General features: G+C 37.5%; 1 protein-coding gene across 11 annotated transcripts in view; it reads right to left on the minus strand.

Moving 5' to 3' along the window:
- Positions 1–3,907: 3,907 nt before the first annotated feature.
- MPDZ (multiple PDZ domain crumbs cell polarity complex component) overlaps positions 3,908–22,363 on the minus strand; it is a 130,235-nt gene continuing 111,779 nt past the window's right edge. For 10 of the 11 annotated variants that reach the window (XM_046664552.1, XM_046664558.1, XM_046664557.1 and 7 more), the window contains 13 exons: positions 21,577–21,751; positions 19,461–19,606; positions 18,643–18,726; positions 18,254–18,447; positions 16,686–16,833; positions 13,105–13,191; positions 12,107–12,197; positions 11,168–11,211; positions 10,186–10,308; positions 8,811–8,915; positions 8,141–8,253; positions 7,150–7,273; positions 3,908–5,303 (listed from right to left, as the gene is read on the minus strand). In XM_046664552.1, the coding sequence (XP_046520508.1) occupies positions 5,157–5,303; positions 7,150–7,273; positions 8,141–8,253; positions 8,811–8,915; positions 10,186–10,308; positions 11,168–11,211; positions 12,107–12,197; positions 13,105–13,191; positions 16,686–16,833; positions 18,254–18,447; positions 18,643–18,726; positions 19,461–19,606; positions 21,577–21,751 (1,581 nt within the window). In that variant the 3' untranslated portion in view covers positions 3,908–5,156. Of the gene's footprint in view, positions 5,304–7,149; positions 7,274–8,140; positions 8,254–8,810; positions 8,916–10,185; positions 10,311–11,167; positions 11,212–12,106; positions 12,198–13,104; positions 13,192–16,685; positions 16,834–18,253; positions 18,448–18,642; positions 18,727–19,460; positions 19,607–21,576; positions 21,752–22,363 lie in introns of those variants that run through there. The other variant, XR_006889085.1, reaches the window with a different exon arrangement.

A 22,363-nucleotide genomic window follows, 5' to 3' on the forward strand; every position in this document is an offset into this window, starting at 1 on the left:
TAGATGATAATCGAGTCACATAATGAAAAAGCTATTTTCTGTCAGTTCCTTTAAGTCCAGGAAAGAGTCTCCAAGGAGTCATTAACACCATGCTAACATTTGCAATTCTCCCTTTCCTGACAAAGAGAGCAGGTCTCAAGTTCTGATCTTTGGTAGCCAATAATATTTTGATAGAATTTATTAACATGACTTTTGCTCATAGTTACTTTATATCTTTGGCAAGTGATATTGATTTTCCAAAATTTTTCTTTTAAGCATATTTAAGTTAAAAATTAGTCTACTTTAGGGGGCTGGCCCTGTGGCCGAGTGGTTAAAGTTCTGGGTGCTCCACTTCAGCAGCTGGGGTTTGTGGCTTCGGATCCCGGACGTGAACCTACTCCACTCATCAGTCATACTGTGGAGGCATCCCACATACAAAGTAGAGGAAGACTGGCATAGATGTTAGCTCAGGGCTAATCTTCCTCACAAAAAAAGAAAAAAAGTCTATTTTAAAGAAAAATATTTAGTAATTAATAGTAGAGTTCTATGAGGATATGGGAAACATTGTGAAGGCTGCATGCAAAGCAATTGAAATTTTGGTATAAGTTGATTTGCATCCAACTTCAGAAGAAAAAGATATGATTATGCAAAAATGAAAACCGAAGGCTATTTAAAGAAAGCTATTGAGTTTATATCACTCTAAAAATTCTTCAAGGATATAGTGCATGTAATAACTACTGCCATTTCTTGATAGCTTGCCCTATGCATGGTATTAATGCTTGACATACAGTGATCTCACTTAATTTTCCAAAGCAAGTACATCTGTAGGTTTTTTACTGAATGGAATGAAGTATCTTTAGATAACAGAAATTTAGGGGAGTGGAACTTTGAATGCCAAGTATTTCAAGGTAGACAGGTAAAAAATCGTAATTTCTAGCACATCAGTAAGAAAAGAAGAGAGAAAATGTGTGTGTTCCAAGGATAACTGTGTTTGTTTCTGAAAACATGCGTGTAAGGAAGAGGCGGGTGGAGGAGGGAGGGAGAGAGGACCACAAAGTATTAGCAAAGCACACAACCTTCCGGAGAAACGCCCAACGTCAGGTGAGCAAGTGGAAGCTCCCTCCTAGACGCCGCCTAGAGCAGTCTTTTGATGGTAGTATTTCGGAAACTTTAAGAAACATTTTCAGTGAGAGAATTCTGAGATTATCATCATAGATTCGCCTCCTTCTTGACAGAATTCCTTTTAAGGGTCTACTATGGAACTCTCCGTACTTGACTGGTAAGTAAAATTCTTAGACAAATAATACAATTTTTTCTAATTTACATTAAAATGGGCAATATGGAATATCTATATTTTGAAGGGAAAAAGCTGCTGCAACATCAAGTATACAAAAATCACTTTAAAAACATTTGTTTTGCCTAGTTTTCATGCTCTTTCATGTAAAAATTTTTTGGCCTCCACCAATTTTCTTCCTCTTGAGGTAACAGAGGCCAACCTCGCCGTACCAATAACTCTCTTCAGAAAGGAGCAAAGTTAAACATTAACTCCTGGTAGACAAGGGTGAGGAACATCTTTGCACAAATCAAACGCATTCCAGAATACTTGCCGCTGACATGAAACAACCCACCAGGGCTGCTGAAAGCAGGTGATGATAGTTTTGACATTCTCACACCTAGACTAAAAAAAAAAAAGCCTTTTTACTCCTGTTTCCCAGCAGACATCCTTTCAACTTCTTGTGCTCTGACGGAGATCTGAAGGCAGGCTCTGAATCAGTGTGGTGCGTTCTCAGACAGTAAGTCGGCTGACCAGACAGGCAGCTTGGTACCGTGCATCTCCGAGCAGGGAAGAGCTGCCTTTGCTTCTCCAAACCTATGAAAATCTGCTCTATCAAGATTCTTAAAATTAAAAAAAAATCTGTCTTATCTTTCTTGAATTTTAATGTTTTACGCTTCCAACTCCATCACTGTTTTGTTGTATGGATTTTACTGACTTTCTATGCCGCATTGCCACTTCTGCTGCTATGTATCAGTCAGTGCTGAAATTAAACACATCATCATCATCATCATCATCATCATCATCCTTTTGGAGGGGTCACAAAGAGCACCGGAAAGGTGTGGCATTCTCCAGTGTGATTTAATCATAGAAGCAATTGTATTGAACCTATTATGGGCAATCTACAGTCTTTGAGTTGTACATGGCATTAATATTATAATGTTTAAGTCTTCAAACTCTTCGCTCAAGCATTCTCTTCCTTCATCTCAGAGAATTCTTGAATTTCCAGACAAGAACATATGAAGCACATCACTTCTCTCTAATGTTGATGAATCTATATTCTTTTCATCCCTCCCTCCCTTCTTTCATGTGTTCTGACTTTGCTACCTAAAAGCAGTTCAGGAGGGAGTTTTCTCCAGTGTGCTTACATGCCTACAGAGGCATTCTCACGGCTTCTCTTTTGCATTCAGTATGAAGACTGCAGCCAGCTTAAGTAAAACAAGGTAATACCATCAAATTAACCATACCTATAATTTAATCATTCATATGCTCAACAAACAAGTATAGAGCGTCTCCTGTTAGTCAGGCACAATGATAGTAGCTAAGGATATAAAGACATTTAAGGTACTGTTATTAGCATGTCCCAGGGCTTCCATAACAAAATACTATGAACTGGGTGGCTTATAACAACAGAAATTTATTCTCTTACAGTTCTGGAGGCCAGAAGTACAAAATCAAAGTGTCCGTAGGGCCACGCTCCCTCTGAAGACCCTAGGGAAAAATGCTTCCTTGTTTCTTCCAGCTTCGGGTCACTCAACTTTTGTTTTATTGCCCCCATTTTTACGTGGCCTTCTTGCCCTGTGTCTCTACATGGCCTTAGTCTAAGGATTTAGGGCCCACCATGATCCAGCGTGACCTCATCTTAATTTAACTAATTACATCTGCAAAGATCCTATTTCCAAATAAGGTCACATTCTGAGCTTCCCCGGTGGACATGAGTTTTGGGGTGATGCTATCCAGGCTAGTACAGGTACCCACTGGGCTGGTCTCTTTGGGGTACTCTCACATATTAACTCAAACTTTAATTTAGTTGGTTAACTTGTTCCCCTAGAGTCTACCATAGAGTGTCCTTCATAAAAATCTTTGCTGGTTAAAACGTATAAAAGAGGGTGCTTCCAGCAGCCCACCATGAGAGGATCCTGGCTTACCTTCATGATGGAGGGTCATTAACTGATGACTAAGAAGCTGGCTGTGTCACTGAGATACTGAAATGAATTTTGTTCTATCAAGTACCTCAGGTTACCATGACTGGTTGGGGAGCACATCTCCCAAATTATTGCAATGTGTGGTTTTGTCCATTCAATATTTTGTATAACTAAGAATCACAGAATTCTTATATTTTAGAGCTGAGATACAAGCTTTGAGATAAAATAACCTATCATTTTAGAGATGAGATGAGTCAGAGGGAATGCACAATTCATTAGCTAATTAGGGGAAGAACTAGCAGAATAAAGGTTGCCCCATTCCTTGCTCGGTGTCCGAATCAGACTTTCCATGTTTATGAACATAAATAATTTTCATTATGACTTTTCCCATCTGAACACACTTTAGCTCTTGACTACCCTAAAGAGTAACTTATAATATTGCTTCTTTAACAGCATCTCAGAAGAACACACGCAGGCAGGCCACTTCTCTCTCTCTAATCTTGTTTATCTTTCTCTGCTGTGAGGAGTCTACAAATCTTTAGTATTAGTAAAAACTCTGATGTGAAAAACGTTGAGCTTTTCAGGATGATGTTGTCCAAAGTTCCTCTAGTTGTAACTATGGACACCATATGTTCAGTTTGACATGGTAAAAACCCATTTTAAATTGTAAATCTTGAACAATAAAGCTTTTTCCCAGTAAAAAGAACAAACAAAAAAATACGTCTGCTTCTTTATTTGTACACCATGAAACTTCTGATTTATTTACTTCAATTCTGCATTTACACAAAAGTGCTGTAATAAAATATCTGTACACTACTTCTGTTACAAATATAGATAATATTTAAAGTGACTTTATATATTCTAATGTAGGAGTTTCACGCTCTAAAATGGGAATGAACACATGATAATTCCTCACCAGTTGTCTCAATAAACAGCTCCATCTGTTTCCTTTAGTCTTAAACTATTGTATTATAAGATGTTAATATAAGGCAATGAAATGAAGTTATGTTAATCCCCTTAATTTTTCTATCAATTTACTAATGGCATACAACTAAAATAATTACTAACACATTGCTTTTTTCTCTGTCATTAAGATTAATACTAATTGACAACCAATTGCACAATGCACTAACACATTTTTAGTGTTGCATCAGTTAAAACGAGTACTAAAGATTCTGGGAGCTTCTATGTTCCTCCATGGTTAGCATGGCTGCTCTTTGGGGAAACCACAGTCAATACAGGGTAGCATCATCATTTTACTTACAGAAACATGAAAACAGGTCAAAAACGAAAATGATGGCAAGATGCACATTAAATGTTTTCTTTACAAACTTAGGGCCATTGCTTCATATATGTGCCATTTACTCAATCTTAGAAACCCATTTTAGGGGGAAAACATATATGTGTATACTGGAGGTGGGGAGATGCAATTTTTTACAATATTCAAAACTTTTAAATACTGAGAGCATTTTTAAAGACTTTCAATAGAAAAACATGTTTTCTTTTTTAGTTCGAAGTGGGGAGAGGAGTTGGATTGACAAAATGAAGCATTTTTATAAAACTTGAGATTTTCTTTATTTTATATTTTCATTTTTCACCCTAATCTCATGAAACCATTTCTCTTTGCTTAGCTTTAGAATTATTTTTCTTTCTCTACTAACCAGTTTAGCACAAAACAACTTTTGTCCATGTGACTACAAAATGTCAGATATCTTCATAAAGAAAGACTGGAATTAACTATGCAAATAATCCTTCTTTTTGAGTTTATATTCACAAAATGCAAGGAGAAAGGAAAAATGATGCTACGTTGTAAGAAAATCATTTTCATATGAGAAAAATAAACAAGTGGTATTCTTCCTCTACAGTTCTAACAAGTCCGATAAACACAGCATGGGAAAAGTCGTCCACAAAGCCAGTCCCACTCTCTTTACAGTGTGGGTGTGGTGAGGGGTTGAGCTGCCTCAGCTCTGGCAGCAAACTCAGGAGAGAACCAGCAAAGTGACAGTGCCTTTTGTCCGCTTAAGGATGGCGACGGCTTCTTCATGGGTCACCCCTTCTAGACTCTGCCCATTGACAGCAATGATCTGATCACCCCTTTTGAGACGCCCATCCTCGGAGGCTGCTCCCTGCAATGATAAAGTAGGCTTGTTGACTTCCCAAAAAATGCTGCCTTGCAGCTACACAACAGAAAAAGCTCTAAACCACAATGTAAATTGCTCTGCATGTACACGCACATTGCTCTCCATGCTCCATGGGTAGTGTACAGCCTTTAGGCAATGATAAACATCCACAAAGGAGGCCTTTCTCTCCTAAATGGTTTTAGCACTGAGATTACAGTTTGAGAGAGAATTTAGCAGTCAACAGATTAGTTGGATGGTTTTTCGGCTATTCAGCACAGCAGTTGGTGGGAACTCAAATTAATAAAGAATATTTGGGAACTTGCCTAGTAGGAATGATTTTTTATTCTGTAAAGAACAACTACAGAAAGGAGACAAAGAATTAGCAGTTTTATGAGACAAAAGCAGTTTTATAGGACAAGGGCAGGAGGACCATGAAATGCAAAGGCTTGCAGAAGCAGAAAGCCCACGTGCATGTGGACAAGGACAGGACACAGGACAAGGCACAAGGCCTGCTAACTCTAATTCTCTTTCTGTAGCTTTGAAAGGGCTGCTCTAGCTGCTTGGTTCTTTACTTTCTAAGCGTAGATGGAGTCTTCATATTCCTTATGGGCCCTAAATGATTTAAGATAAAACACAGACATTCCTGTTTGAAAAAGAACCCCATCTTAAAGGCACACTTATAGTAGGCAATTATGTAATTAAATATAAGATTAAAAATAGGAAAAAGTTAATGAGGAATCCATAATGATGAAATTCTTAAAATATGTTCTAACTAGCATGCCTTAAATAAATTGTTCCAAGGCGGAGGAAAAGGACGGTCTGACTCTCCTATTCACTGGCAAATGCTGTCTGTATTTTTGGACATACCAAGGACTTTAAAAATCTCAGAAATTAAGCCTATAGCTAGACTGCTGTAGATAGAGCACTTTAAGTTGGTTAAAAATAGTAATTTTTTTCAAAATAATAGAATGAAACCTTCATAGGTGGGCACTTTAAAGGACCATAGCACTGAAGCCCCTGTATCAAGTCTTTTAATAGGTTTGACATAAGTTTTGTTCCTTTGCACTGGAACATTTTGAGATTCTGGATTTTCTCCAGCAGGAAATTTTGTTCGATTCTGTAGTTCCTGAAAAAATATCTTAACAACATATTAACAATAATTATATGGGTTTAAATTATTTTAATAACTTCACACATGTTGCAATAACTTTATTCTTATTCTAAACATTCTTAAGATAGAACCAGTTACTATATGATTACAGCTATATACAAATGGCTTTTTTTAATTGAATGCTGATTGCAAACAGCTAATTTATTGTAAGTGACAGAGCTACTAGATACTCTTCAAATCTTTTTAGCAGTTATTTTTCTATTCCATTCAATGAAATTAAACTTGTAAAATAAATGCCCAATTAGTTAATCTGCATATGTATTTTAGGTACTTTTCTGTGCCTATTTTACATTTGACATCAAAAAATAAGACACGCCAGAGCTCTACAGCACACACATATTTAAAATGTCCTATTTTCAAAAGAAATTCACTGATATGCAACTTGTTTTCAAGGGGGAAAAATCAGGCCTTACTGTCTACATAAGGTTCATTAATATTTTTACATATATAGCCAAGAGTTTCCATGGAATTTCAATTTGAGTCTATTTTTCTTTAAACATAACTAAACCTCATATTGGGCAAAAATATTTAGTGACTCGTTCCTGTAGGGAGTTCCAAAAGAAAATGATCAACTGTTAACCATTTGGCGTTTCCTCAGGCCATAAACTAATAAGCCAGCTGCTGACCACCATTAATGAACGTTTAGCGGGGAAAAAGGGTGGTTAAAATTTGCAAACTTACCTTTGCAAACACTGTTTTAACATAAATTGGTAAGTCTCCATGAGGGCTGCCGTATCCTCCTACTATACTGAAACCCAAGCCATCTGGTCCTCGGTCTAGCATAATAGACTTACACTGAGGAGGTCTACAGTTAGGGAAGGAAAAGAGTGTTTGGATTTTTAAAATATATATATATACACACACAGATATCTTTGTGAATCTGTAAGTTATGAATTATCTGACATGACCAAGAGCTAGTATAATTCTCTGTGTTAGTGATGGTGAGTATACTATGGATATTTTTGGGATGTTTAAATTGTCAGTACATGCTGTGCACAGTATTTTAAATTTACAAAATCTAATGAAATCCTACTTAACACCCTAATTCTATTTCTCATTTACAGCCCCTTAAACTAACATATTCATGGCATGTTCTTGTTGCACGGAGTAGCCCCTTCTTTTTCCAGTGTATTTAAAGTGAGAGGGCAGAAGTGCAGAGGACTAGCATGAAATAAGTCATAACGTCAGCATCCCCAAGCTCAGAGAGAAAAATCGATTCTAAGCAATGTAAAAGCTGCATCAAATTATTTAAAAATTCTAATAAGCTCCTCTCTTCTCCTCTCTCTATGTTCTAATTCTATTGTACTCAAGTGTTGGGCAACTATAAAATTCTTTTAATCAAAACGATGATTTACTAAAGGAGAAGGCAATGTTGGAATTTTTAAAAGGATAGATTTGACTTGTTCCATGTCACATAGGGTAGTGACATCAAGACTAAAATGTTCTCCCAAAAAACTCAGAGCTGAAATGTGGGAAGGGTAGTGGCATGCATGCATGTCTGTCTGTCTATTTATCTATCTGCTACCTACCCACCTACCTTTGATGAACTAAATCCAAGCCCCAATTATTGAAGAGTTTAGAAACACTTGATTTTCGTATTTCATACTTCATCTCCTATTATTTCATGTTTATGTGAGTAGTGGGGATAAAAAACTAAACCATATGAGCTCACCCTAAATCATCCTGAAATATGCTGCTTGATGTCAGCCCAGTGAAAGAAAGACTAGAATTGGTGGGTTCCTGCTGATGGCCTGTGACCACACTCACATCTCCTCCAGCAACCACCTGTATACAGGAGAAATAGAGAAATACACATGTTGCTAGGGAGAGATCAGTAATTTTTCTTGCAAAAGAGCATTTGCATTAAAACGTGTATTTTATCGTCCACTGATTCATTTCTGCTAACATAACACACAACTAAAGACAAAGAAATTTCACAAGGCCCAGAGGCCTCTTCAGTCGACAGTAAAAATACTAATTCAATTCTACAAAGTTCTTTGATGCTTTTCAAACACGGTCTCATATGTAATTATTTTTTAAAGATCTTTAGAATACAAGCCACTTGCTCACACCAGTTAAAATTTTAGCAATTAATCATTTACTTCTAAGACCTTGTATTTTTCCCCCCTTAGATATAAAGTATGAAACAATAAATGCATCAGGATAAAATGTGACAGAATGTGTTTGTATGTACTTTCTTGGAACTCTCAATATAATCATTTATGTTCAAGGGAAATATTAAATAAAACCACAGCAGGAGATTTAATCATTTTTACTGCTTTAACATCAAAGCTCATATGTCCTCAAGCTACCCATATTCTGAATGCTGCTTGGGATCTCACCTGCATTTCAACGGAGCCAGAGGCACTTTTCAGTAAGTTAACTGCTTGGGTGTGAGTCATCCCCTCAGTGGACGTGCCACAGATAGTGACAATTCTATCCCCAACCTGCAAGGGAGAGGAAGAAATAGCCATCTGCTAAAGCAGCCATGAAGAGTGGGACACTGAGACCTAACAGGCCCTTCCGTACCTTCCACATGACATATATACTGCTATCAGTAACTGAAATACAACCAAGGAAACCACTAATTCCAAGCAGCAGCCACCATGAAAAGAAGCTGCACATAATGACTGAGTTCCATAATCTCTAGGGCAAGCGGGGGAATCACACTTCCCTTATCTTCGTTTCTCCTGCATAAGACATTACTTGCTATTAAAAGAATAAAATATCTGACATCATTTGGAAACCAGAATTTCTCTGGACATTATTATTACACATATTAGACGTGACGCTAAGTCAGGGGTTGGCAAACTAGAGCCTATAGGCCAAGTCTGGCCCACTGCTTACTTTGGTTAATAAAATTTGGTGGGAAGACAGCCATGATTATTTGGCTGCTTTCACAAGGCAGAGTTGAGTGGCTCCGATAGAGACTCATACGTCCCAAAAAGCCTAAAATATTCCCTATCTGGTCCTTCACAGCAAAGTTTTCTGACCTCGGTGCTATGCGCACGATCAGTTTTTAAGTGCCAGTCATGAATTCAGATATCAAGGAGACTGAACTATTCCCGATTTAGGACTATTTAAACTAAGAGGTGGTTATGTTTTGAGACCCTTTGTGAGGCAGGAGGCCATACAGTTTACTTTATAGAGACTGAGTAACTTTAATGGAATATTCCCCCGACTTCAGAGCTGGAGAGTTAGCATAAATTCCACCACGGCGCTGTACATGCGCACAATCCCTCAACTTTGAAGCAAGTTTTGTTTAGTTTTACAAAATTACAAGTCATATTTACATTAAAATTCTGCAAATTTGATAATCAAATGCAACACAAATAATAATTTTCAATTTAATAAAGTTAAAGCAGCATTTCCACCAATGAAATGTAAGGAAAAAATTTCACCTCATACTGGTGTTCTGAGAATACTTTCTGTTTTCTTTTAAAATCTTCCACAGAGTTTCAAACAAGTAAAAGGTATTAAGAAACAACTGTAAATCTTTACATTTCATTTACTTGCAAATTTGCATACATCTGCAAATTCTCCCCTCTGAATTTTCTCCATCTTTTACTCAAAGCAAGCTCTGCTGTGGCTGGCTTAGCTGATTTGAAAGCAAATACAGACATTTTAAAACTGCCTGCAACAGGTGGCCAGATTCAAAGGGTTTACGAAAACTTTTGCCAGATTTGTGAAGGCTACAGGGCCATTAGCAGAACTTACCCTGAGTTTGTGGGTCTGAGCTGCAACTCCATTCGGGTGCATCATTGCAATAAATACAGGGACGTCACCAAGTGGGCTGCCCACGCCTCCAGCGATGCTGACTCCCAATGAGTCAGTGGGCCCCTGCCAGTGAACAAATAAAACGCTTTGGTCAAAGCGATATTTTTAATTGACTTTTGGTTTCTTTGGCACAACATTCCATAGTTAACTCTGCTCTTCTAGGTGTGAGGGTGGAAAATAAGGCTCAAGAAAATTGCACTACTTTATTTGACACAGGTCCTTAATGTGATTTAGGAAAATAAGCATCTGCTGAGGAAGTAAAAGAAATCAAAACATACTAAATGAAAATCATGCTGTAGGACTGATGGAAAGCAGGTAAGCTGACGGAGTGAAAAGGCTGCAGTTTTTGGAATCAGAGAGACCTGTGTTCAAAGCCAGGAGTCCACACTTACAAACGCTGGGACCTGGAACAAGTCCACTCCTCTCAATGAATCCCTAGATGCTCATTGACAACACAGAGATTCCAGTGCCACCACATGGGGCTGCAGTGAACACGGAATGAAATGGTGACGTATGACAGGTCTAGAGTGCTCAGCACATAGGAACAGCTTAGGAAACCGAAGCTGCTCTTATATTCTCTCTTAGCATGGCTGTCAGAGGAATCTGTTTCAGGAGAACAGGAAAGGTCTGTTGCCAGCAAAGGCTTACTTATCAGTATGACAAGTGAGAGGGGCCGGGCGTTAGTCTGTGTGGGCTTGGGTTCATGCATTTTTGGTGATACAGAATATGCCAATGAGGACTTCTCAAACAAGGTGTTATGACCAGGGAATTCAGCAAAGACGGCATTGTGCTATTTCCACTGCATATAATCCATATTTTATCAGACGGTGCTACAAATTGGTAAGACAGCTCACAGGAAAACACAGATGCAGATACCTCTGAAGTCAACAGAATTTATATTGTTTTCTCTCTCCCAAGTTACCTTTTTTATTTCCACTGTTCTTAATCCCTGTATTTCAGATGCCACTATAAAAGTGAAAAAGATAAAACATGGTTATTACAGCATTCTTTATGTTCAGTTAAACTGTAGGCAATGCCTAGAGCTAGATGGGACTAAATGATACCCTAATTTTTTTAAAGGGGGTGCTCAAAGTTACTAGTACACATGATTAAATCTGTCTTACATAGGAATTCCTTATTTCTCCAGTTGGAAAAATGCAGACAGCATCTCATTTCTTCCTTATTTTAAGCACTGATTATATAACTGCACAATTCACTGTGAGTGAGTCAAAGACAGAACGTGCTTTGGATAGAAAGACACATGTGCACAGCTGAGAGGAATAAAGCCATGGATGCATTAAAAAGAATCCATGGACTTAAGTGCCTAAATTTCTAGAATATTAGTCACATTGCAAACAGAGAATGCCATATGGTTAGTTTCTTCAATCTGAACAATTTTCAACCAATGCTCCAAGTCAAAAAACGCTCTGCACCATTATTTCATGTAATTAAAACACAGGAGGATCACGTTAATTTTCTCAATCAAAATTTTTGCAATCTTCATGGAAAAAGAAGGCTTCATTTAATGGCATCTTCTGATTTACTGGTGTTACACTGAACAGAGAAAGGGCATAAAAATCAAGTACACCAATATGCTTAGTAAGAAAAAATTACAGAGTCCTGATTCTAATGTTTAGTAAGTTTTGTAGGGAAAACATTAAATGGAAAGAGTTGCTATAGGCACAGCTTCATGTCGTTCAGAATTTTTGCCCGCACACGTTTCTGCACTTAAATCTTTAAGATATGGAATGATTTAGAGGAAAGAGAGCTCAGAGGTAAATTAAAACAAGGAAAAAAAATCAGTGTTAATGGCCAAAATTAAAACGAGTAAATCATGCTTAAAATATCAAACCAATCTTACATGCATTCTTCTTTGAGCTACTTTCCAGTGACTCAGATGTACTGGATCCAGAAAGTGGAAAAGAGAATGATGACAGGCTGCCTTCACTCATCTAGAAATCATAACAGTAAATTTAGAAAGTTTCGGAAGTAATAATACTCCCTAAATACGACTTATTTCAGAATTCAATTCTTTTAATGTAGCTAGAGAAAAATATCTGTTAAGCAACAGTGGCATTTGATAATTTGAAGGGAAACAAACAGTTTCTACCTATTTTTTTTCTTTTTAAGGAAGAATTTGCCTAGTGACATAAATAAACTGAAGATAAAAGGATGGATGAAATTGATTCCAACCGACCTAAAATTTTAGTGGATTTTTCATCATCTCATTCCAACGAAAGCTCTCTAAATTTAAACTGAAGTTGTACATAGATGGGGACTTCAAAACTGTAGAATCAGGGCCAGTGAACAGGAAGCTAATGGTGGTCAATAAGCAGTGAGTGGGCGGTCTTTAAGGACAGGTTGATGAAAACCAGCTGCTGTCATTCTGATGACAAGACTGAGGAAGGGGGCTCAGCAGGAGACGTGAACCATGCAGCGCCATATTGTTATACATGGTGGCGAGCAGCTACAGCTCACCTACCTGGGATTGTTTTCAGTTGAATTTTGATTGATAAATGTTATAAAATACTTAAAAAATATATTATCTTGGTAGGCTTTACATATATTAATTGGTTCTTTTGAGATTATGGAAAAAGAATCATATCAGAAAAGAGGAATGCTTGAAATTAAGTCCCTTAGAATGACTTACAAACTACTCAAGAGCTACATCTTGCTCTCCTGTCCACTCTCATCTCTTGCTCTTCCCTATCTCCAATTCTGCACCTCAGTCACTCTGCCAAGCTGCCACAAGGCCAGGCCCGTGTACAGGACCCTGGACACAGACCCACAGTCACAGCATCTTTGGGTTCCTTTTGGTACGTGAACTGCACCACCCTCATGAATCCCACAGCTACCCACCTGGCTGCTTTGAGAAGGCCTCCTCTCTGAATGGAAGGGACCAGCTTTCATTCTTCCGACTTCCAAGGTCACTGTGCCTAGGGAACACTGCAGGAACGAGAGTTTTACGGAAATGTTTAACTAAAATATTAGTCATCTCTAGGAGTACATTTTAGTCTTCAGGACAGAGTTTTTGAAAGGCATCTTCCTTTTGGAATCTCCATAAGGATACCTCCAATCCTTAATAGAGAGAGGCTTTTCTAAAACATTAAAACTAATAAAAATAATAACAACAAGCAGCAGCAGCAACACCACCACATGACTGTCTTATTCCCTCATGATTTACATGGAGACTGTTTCTGCCAAGGCAAAGATAAAGTGAGAATTGAGCAATTATCTCATGAAACACAGTGACTTAGAGAAGCCAAATGAACTAAATAACTCAGGTTTTAAAAAACAAAACAAAAACAATAAAACAACCACTACCACAACAGCATGCTTTGCCTTTAATAGCAGAGGGACTTAGAGAATTGAGTAAGCTCTCTATTCCCACACTGCACTTGAATAGACCTATTATACGCTACTTAAATAAGCCATATTGCTATAAACACAAAACAAGAATTGAAGACATTTTCCCCGTGGCCCTTTACGAATAAATCATAGACATGCAAGAAATGCTGCATAGTCTAACGTGGAAGGAGCACCATGAGGTGTGTGAGATCCTGGTTTAAATCCAGACTATGTGATTTACTAGCTGTATGACCTTAATAGATGTCACCTTGACAAGTCTTTTACTCTGCATTTTTAAAATGGAGACCAAACTAGGTTGTTGAGATAAGTAAGAGAATCTATGTACAATGCTTTTGAAAGTGCCTGGTGCAAAGTATTATTTACACAAATATTGGGCACTAATATTATCATGCTGCTTCTGATGGGGTACTGAGGGACACGTTACTCATAAACACGTGGATAATAAATCAAATTTTGAAAGGTCAAAACTTGACTTGCAATATCCATAAGTTGTTTGTTTGCTTGTTTGTGTTTTTGGGGGGGCCAGGAACTTTTCAAATCCTTCTTGAACCTATTTATATCTCCAGCTTACGGAACTGCAGAGCTTAACAAATTCCACACAGTAATCATTCACTGTGTACTTATACCTCTTTCACCTACCTACAACATATCTCTTCCAAAGTTCAAGGGTATCTATTATTATAAAATTTTTTAAAGTTAAATTTTCCATTATAAAAGCAATTCATCCTCAAAAGAAAATTCTGAAAATAAAATGAAAACAGAAGGAACACAGAGGGTCCTATAATTCCAAAAATCATCTCAAAATTATTGTTAAAACACTTAAGATTTTATTTTACATGGTTGTTTCTACACTGTAAATACAATTTTATCTCACATTCGCTGCTATGTTTTTCCATTGTTAATATAGTTACCATGAACATTATTTTAAACAGATACGTTTGCCACGCATCTCTGCTATATTTACCAAAGTTTATAGAGTTTTGTCAACTGTGTTGCTTCCAGTTTTTCTATTATTACAAATAACACTCCAAAAAACCTTACATACATGAAGTTTTTTGTGTATTGAGGATTACTTATGCAAGATTTTTAAATGAAAGTTAAGTCAAAACAAGGACAAGTAGTAGCAGCAGCTATAAACAGCAAAGTTATACAAATACTTAAGGCTCTTATTATATACTGCCAAACTGGTTTTTCAAATGATGGTTTAACTGGTTTTAAAACTGTTATTATATGGATATTCCTTCTCTTTCAGATGTATCTATCTTACAGAGTCAATAATCATTTTAAATTTATGTCCAAAGGAAGTTACTTCTCCTTAAAAAAGTCTAACTACTTTTTGAAAATTCATAACTCTAACAAAAAATCATAGATTTCAAGTGTGATTTACTAATAACTAAAGTGATACACCTATTCACACACCAGATCTTATCCAAACCACAGAGGTTACTAACAAGAGGATCACTTGAAAATCCCTCCGTGAAGCCCAGCCACTGAAGAGGAACCCACTAGCATCAGAGATCTTTGGCAGCTCTCTTGCTGTCATGAAGGCTCATGTTATTTAACATGCCTCACATGACATGGGTATAGATGGTGACTGTTTTCTAGTCAACGCTGAACTATATACTTCACGTCATAAAAACATGTGCTAGGTAAGAAAAACAATGAGATAAGCACCGCTTTATTTATTTGTAGGAACACACATTCCCTTTAGAAATTGGAAGACTCCCATAGGAAATATGCCTAGAGTCCCAAGGGTTGTATTTTTAAGTGACTATTCTGTATTTTACAATTTCTTTCTAAAATGAGACTGGCTCTGCATTTCCCATCAGAAAACGAGTCTTGATGGAGAGTTTCCTTTGGAGGAAAACGATTTCACAATGTAAAACGTACTTAAGACTAGAATGATACCTAGGGATGGGGGCCTATTGTTGAGATAATTCCCAGTGAAAGTACTGCCAGGTAAATCTGCATTAAATTACTTACTTTCATTTCATAAGGATGACCCATACAACTTCGAGTGAGAGTGTGTGTGTGTGTGTGTGTGTGTGGGAGTGAGGGAGTGAGGGAGTGAGGGAGAGAGGGAGAGAGGGAGAGAGGGAGAGAGGGAGAGAGGGAGAGAGGGAGAGAGGGAGAGAGGGAGAGAGAGGAAGATTGGCCCTAAGCTAACATCTGTTGTCAATCTTCCTCTTTTTGCTTGAGGAAGATTGCCGCCGAGCTAACATCTGTGCCAATCTTTGTCTATTTTATGTGGGATGCAACTACAGTATGGCTTGACAAGTGGTGCTTGGTCTCCGAGCCTGGCATCCAAACCTGCACACCCTGGGCTGCCGAAGTGGAGCACACGAACTTAACCATTATGCCACTGGGCTGGCCTGCCAACCTCAATTTTTAACTGTGAAACTTTAAATATTCAATAGTTTTGAGTAAGAACAAGATTTGGACCAAATACCATCTTCTGTGGTTCAAAAAGGGTAAAATCTTTCTCCCACATTCTTCCTGTCCAAGGAAATATAAGGATGTCAAATTTAGTATGCCCAGAAAAGGGTTACGGAAGGACTGGGACAGGACAGTCCAGAAAGCACGATTCCATCCCCAGAGGAGCCATGGGTGCTCTTCTTGCCTCCTAGCATCTCCCACATGGAGCATTTCTGCCAAGTCACTTTTCAAACAGCCAGGGATGAGACTCTTCACTATGCCAGAGGTCATAAGAGTAAATCCAAATATCAACATGGATGAACTGAGTAAGACTTTGTTTCTACTTTGTGGTCTGAATATGTGTGTTTCTTTCAAGAAGAGATCCAAACAATATTCATCTTAAGATGAAAGATTTACTAAGATCACAGATATTCAGTTCATAATTCTTATTACTGCTATATATAAAATATAATAAACAGCTAATTATAAATTTATTAGAGATTTATCACTGAAATATAACATCTTACTTATAAATACGTCTTATTTGAGATAACATTTTAAATAAAGAGAATTCAGTACTTATTTTGGTAGCCGAAAGTTAAGTTCTCCTCCTTCTATACTATTCCACAAAATTACTTTTGGCATTTGATTTTCACCTTTAGCAAAGCAGCAACAGCCTCCTGGGTGGCACTGCGGACGTCCTCTCCATTCACCGTTAATATCTGGTCTCCCTGCATCAGTCTTCCGTCAGCGTCTGCAATTCCCCCTTTGACGATGTCTGACACAAATACTCCAGTATCATTTCTGCAAACATCATTTTGAATTTCACCATTATTATTTTTTCTAGTAAGTAATGCAATGCTCATTTAATGAAAAGCTAATATGTTTTAAACTGAAAATTTTACTTCTATTTTTGTGACTTTAAAAGTTTTATTGTTTTTAGCAACACTGAGGCAACATTATTAGAATTAATTTTTTGTAATAGCTTATTTCATAGCACTTCACAGGTTAAACAGACCTTTCATAAGCATATTTATTCTTCGACAATTATAAACTGAGTAGAAGTGGCTACTATTATTCTCGTTTTATGGGTCACACAGCTACTAACTGGCAAAAATGGGACTTAAGAGTCAGTCCTTAGATGCTAAATCTATTGTTCTTTCTACACCACAATGAATCCTTGAATGAATATTGACCTGTAGCTACATAAATATGTTGCTATTATCATCAACAACCTTAAAATTATTGGAAATAAAACTTAAGTACCATTGCTATGGTGTCTTTTTTTAAACCACTATGGATCTAACTTTCACACAAGACAGATTTAAGGAAAAAGAGCAAATACTAATCTTATTCCAATTCTCCTTTCTTTCACAAAATAGTAAATAACCCAACAGCCACTTGTTGAGATACAATGATAACTACAATGATAAGTAGAACTATTTAGTGACAGCTGAACTGCATCGCTTGTTCTTGACAAGGTCATGATCTCAAACGAGCCACTTCACCATCTGATCCTCTGCTTTCCCATCTTTAGCATAAAGGTGTTGGAACTTGCTGGATTATGTATTTGTTCATATTACTTATACATAAATATTTCAATAAAGTAGGTACTGAATTTACGTGTATTCACCACTCTACCACGCCAGCCTCTTACTTTATGCTTTCTGTTCCCTTCTGATGGCATGTTCTTGCTCAGGCTGACCTTTCTCCCTATATAGCCTCCACTTCCCTGTAATAGATCAGCATCATTTACCACTTTTAGCCTCAACTCAGGCACCTCTTTTTTGGGAAGTTTTCCTAATCTACTTTCCTTAAATAGGGTCACTTGGTCCCTTTATCCCTTGCTTCTATGGCTCCTCCACATTACGCTGTTTCTATTACTCAACAATAGAACCCTTTGTTGCAAGAATATAGTTAATTCTAGTTCATAAAACTGAGTTTTTTCAGGTCAGGAACCATTTCTTACTTAACTCTGTTATCCAGAACCTATGGTATTTCCTGGCACATGGCAGGTACTCAAAACACACCAAAGGGCTTTTCATTTAGTACCTTCAAAATCCTGCAGAATAATGAGTTAAAAAATTCAAAACCAACATCTTTTGATACTGCATTACTAAGTGGGCTGACGATAGCTTTCTACAGAACAGTAGCACTGATAAAGTTTCTACACTGCTAGTACTCTTTACCAAAAGGTCATTGGGTTTGCCCTCTTCAGTCATACCTTTTACCAACAATACTTAATCCCAGGCCTTTCCCCGGTTTCTTCTGCAACTCAACGGTGAGCGTGTCATACACATCCTCCTCTTTGTATGGGGCTTCATCTCTGTAGAGCGTCAGGCGCACTCTCTGTGGTGTCTGTCTCAGGACATTTATTGCTTCATCATGGGTGGCCTTTCTCAAGTCAATGCCATTCACCTGTTTAAAGATGGGACACTGACTGTGAGGAACCAGTTGAGTTAAGCAAAGTGAAGAAAGAGAGGAAGAGAAGGAGGAGAAGGAGGAGAAGGGAGAGAGGGAAGGTGGGAGGAAGGAGGGAAGAAACAAAGACCACTTTCCCCAGAGTAGCCTTTCCTTTGTTAACGTAAAGGTCAAATACACAGCATTCTGTACCTCTAAAATCTGATCTCCAGCCCAGAGTCTTCCATCTTTACATGCTGCTCCTTCTTCATAAACTTCATGGATGATAATGGCACCCTAAGGGCCAAAACAAAACATACTCATGCTTTATCCCACTCTCCCTAGGAACAGTGAGCTGAAACGGAGTCAAAACATACTGTACTTTTTGTAGACAGCAACAAGGCTTATACACTCATTGGATCCATATGTGAGTCACATCAAAATTCAAAGAAAAGTATAACAACACAATTTTTGCTAAAAGGCTCAAAGAAGCCTATACTGCTTTCTAATGATAGGGAAGTTTAAAGAAAAAAATTATAAAATACAAAATTATACACATACATGTAACAGATATATATATCACCCTTCCTATCAGCAAATGAAATTAACAGATAGACATCACCTTTCCTATCCACAAAAGAAAGAATTAGATTTTAAAAGTAATTTTGACATTTAGAAAATTCTGTCTACAAATTATCCAATTTTTCAGACTCTTCTCAATATGGGTCAAATCCAACCATATTCAGTCAGTAAAAAGTAAATTAAATATGGCAAAGACTGGGGAACTGACAGAAGTATTTTGAACCTAAAAGTCACAATCACTAGTGTAACAGAATCTTATTGAGTCAGTATTGGCTTATTCAATATAAAAAGCCCCGTACCCCACTGAATATATGCCATACAAATTAAAATAACGATGAATGATACATTTTTCTCAGCCTTTATTATTTAATAAAACTGATGGAAATCTGCTGATAATGATCTCGATGAAGGGGCCATCTGTATATCTGAATCGCCGGGTGTGTCCTCACCAGCAGTGTGTCAGAACCCCCAACGATGCTCAGGCCCAATCCTGTTCGCCCTTTAGATATCTCAATTGTTGTTTCACAGCCTGGGATAATGGGGCAGGTTGCAGGATCAGAAGCAAAGACTGCTGGCGTTGATGACCTGCTTGTACCTAAAAATATGTTAAAAATGAAACAAAATACAAACAAGAATTGATTAGAAGGCATATCCATCAAACTCACCACATTGGTTCCTTTGGGAAATGGAGCAGGGAAATGGGTCGAAGATTGGGGACAATGAAGACTTCACATTTACCTTAATCTTTCAGTTATATTAAAAAATATCAAACAAATACGATTAAATCATCATTGTTAATTTAGGGTGGTGGGCACAAAACTACTTTCTGCACTATTCTGTATTTTTAAAATTGCTAGAGAAAATATATATAAAGGAACAAGAACAAAGAGTTGAACTGAACCTCTAGTTTCACTGTGATATTCTGCATTTCACTGGACCAAACAAACTTCACATGAAAATATGATTTGTAAAACTCAGACCTAAGATATGTGGCAGTAACCTAAAAACACATTCAGGGAACACTGCAAAACCCAAAGCACATTGGTAATTCTGGTCATGGTGACCACCTTTAAGGGCTTTTTATGGTTTTGTTTTGGTTTTCCTTTCTTCTTATCCTAGAGCACCTCTTCTTATGTAATCAAATCTGAGCACGTACGCACCTGGATTTAATATGTGAGTTTATAAAACGTCAAGTGAGACCCACTTGCAATTTCTTTCCTTGCGTCTCACTTGACATTTTATAAACTCACATATTAAATTCTGGTAGATATATGCTCAAAATTTAACAGATAAGAATAGGTTATAAGAAAACAAGGAGAATATAATTTCACACCTTGTTTTATGATAGTCTTCATATCATATGTTTTATGATATACCAAAGAGCATATAGAAAATCGCATATTTTGGGAAAGCTGAGACACGTGGTAGAATAGCTTTAGACAAGATGTTCTCTTTTTAGGAAACCAGAGCCAGACTATTTTCCTGCTCCTGAAATGGTAAGAGCAGGTGTAAGATATTTTCTGTAACATTACGTTTTCATTTTTCATATTTTTATAGACAATGCTATTTAGGGATCAAGATAAAACTGAAAAATGAGAACATTCCCATAAAATTTTTTAACACTTCAGTGAATTACCCAGTCTTTCTAAATAAAGGATTACTTTCATCAGATGTGTATGTATTACTTTAAGACTTTTCTGTCCAACTATATTACAAATGTTTTAAACTGCTCTTTCCTTAAAAACCTGTCAAAAGTACTGAATGTTTCAGTTTAGAGGCCAAAAGACATTTTTTTCCCCAATTTCAGAAAAAGCCAATGTGTTTAAGTACTTTTTTTTAATGCTGCAAAGCTTGAAATTTATTGTTCATTAAATACCAGTGTAATTTTTCTCCAAAAGTAACTCAAAGAATAATTCGCCTCCCTATGCCAGACTGGTATTTTAATGATACATGCAAGTGTCACCCCATGGTCCACACACAACCATTTCATCTACTTTGACAGGATCCACTATTACACCCAAACGACAGGACTCGATCAACTCCGTACACTGTGGCAAAGACTAGCATTTTTAAGAGTTTCTTGTGCCAGGCACTGTTGGAATGATTCCACCAGTGAAGTATTTATCACTACATCCATTTTACAGATTAGAACAGTTGAGGTTTAGAGAAGTTAAATTACTTGCTCAGTATAAAGAATAAAGGTACAAATGATGTTTCTAACTCATCAGTTAGATCCTGGAATCACAGTACCCTTAGCACAAGATCTTCGGAGAGCATAGAGTACCACTCTTTTGTTTAGAGATGAAGAAGCTGAGGCTCGAGGAGGGTGGATGGGTTTCCTAAGACCCTGCGGCTGGTTAACGGACAGCACGCAGATCACCTGCCTAACAGTCCAGCACTCTGTCTTCAGGAGCCCTTCTCTTATGCCATCTTTTCACCAAAGGGTTCCCTGACTACGGCCTTTCAAACAAGGAGCTACATACAGGCAAATGGCTCCCACGTGGGGACCCTCTGCTGTGTCTGAGTGTGCCAAACATGAAGGACTCACACGAGACCAGCCCTTACTTCGGATGGACTCTGGTTCTGGGGAGCCAGACGGTGGGACCATTGGAGACTGGGAGCTGTTCTTCTTTTCTCCATTGGCTGTACCAGCTGCTGAAGCAATTGCCTGGGAATCTGGATTCTCAGCACAAATGGTAAGTTTCACTGTCGTCTTTGCTGTTTTCAAAAGGCTAATAAACTGGCAGGGTGTTGGAGGGGAGGGGAAACAAAATCCAAAGGGAAATTAGTGGACTTAAACAAATAAGTCACTATTAAAGCTGGAATCTAAAACTATCTATGGCTGAGAGAAGAGTCACAGGCAACTTGTTTCCTTGTCAGGACTTGAGGAGTTAAGAAAGGTTATAGTTTCTCCAATTGCCTGACATTGATTAAGGCCACAGCAAATTTTTACCACTAAAAGAGTAGTTCTGACCATATTCTTCCTGATATAAGTATAGGGCTTCCAATGTTTTACATTTCTAATTAATCTCACCCATTTCTCTGTATCCCTACGATCTTAGAAGATATATGGAGTACTTTACCCATTTCCTGATTCTACAGAGAATATGGAGCAGCTTACTCAAACACTTTTAATAAAATGGAAACTTATGTTCAAAGCAGGATAAGGAAAACTATGCAACAGAAGAATCAAGCCAAATGGAAAGTGAGAACGTAGACATATGGGTTAAAGGATCCAACTTGCACAATTATTAAAACTGAATGAAAAATGGTTTCAGCTTCTTGCTAGCCAACGTAGAAATGGAAACATTTGCACTCCAAATCTCAAGAGAAACAGCTTTTTTCCTAGCAC

This window comes from Equus quagga, chromosome 6, assembly GCF_021613505.1.
Source record: "Equus quagga isolate Etosha38 chromosome 6, UCLA_HA_Equagga_1.0, whole genome shotgun sequence".
Taxonomy (NCBI): domain Eukaryota; kingdom Metazoa; phylum Chordata; class Mammalia; order Perissodactyla; family Equidae; genus Equus; species Equus quagga.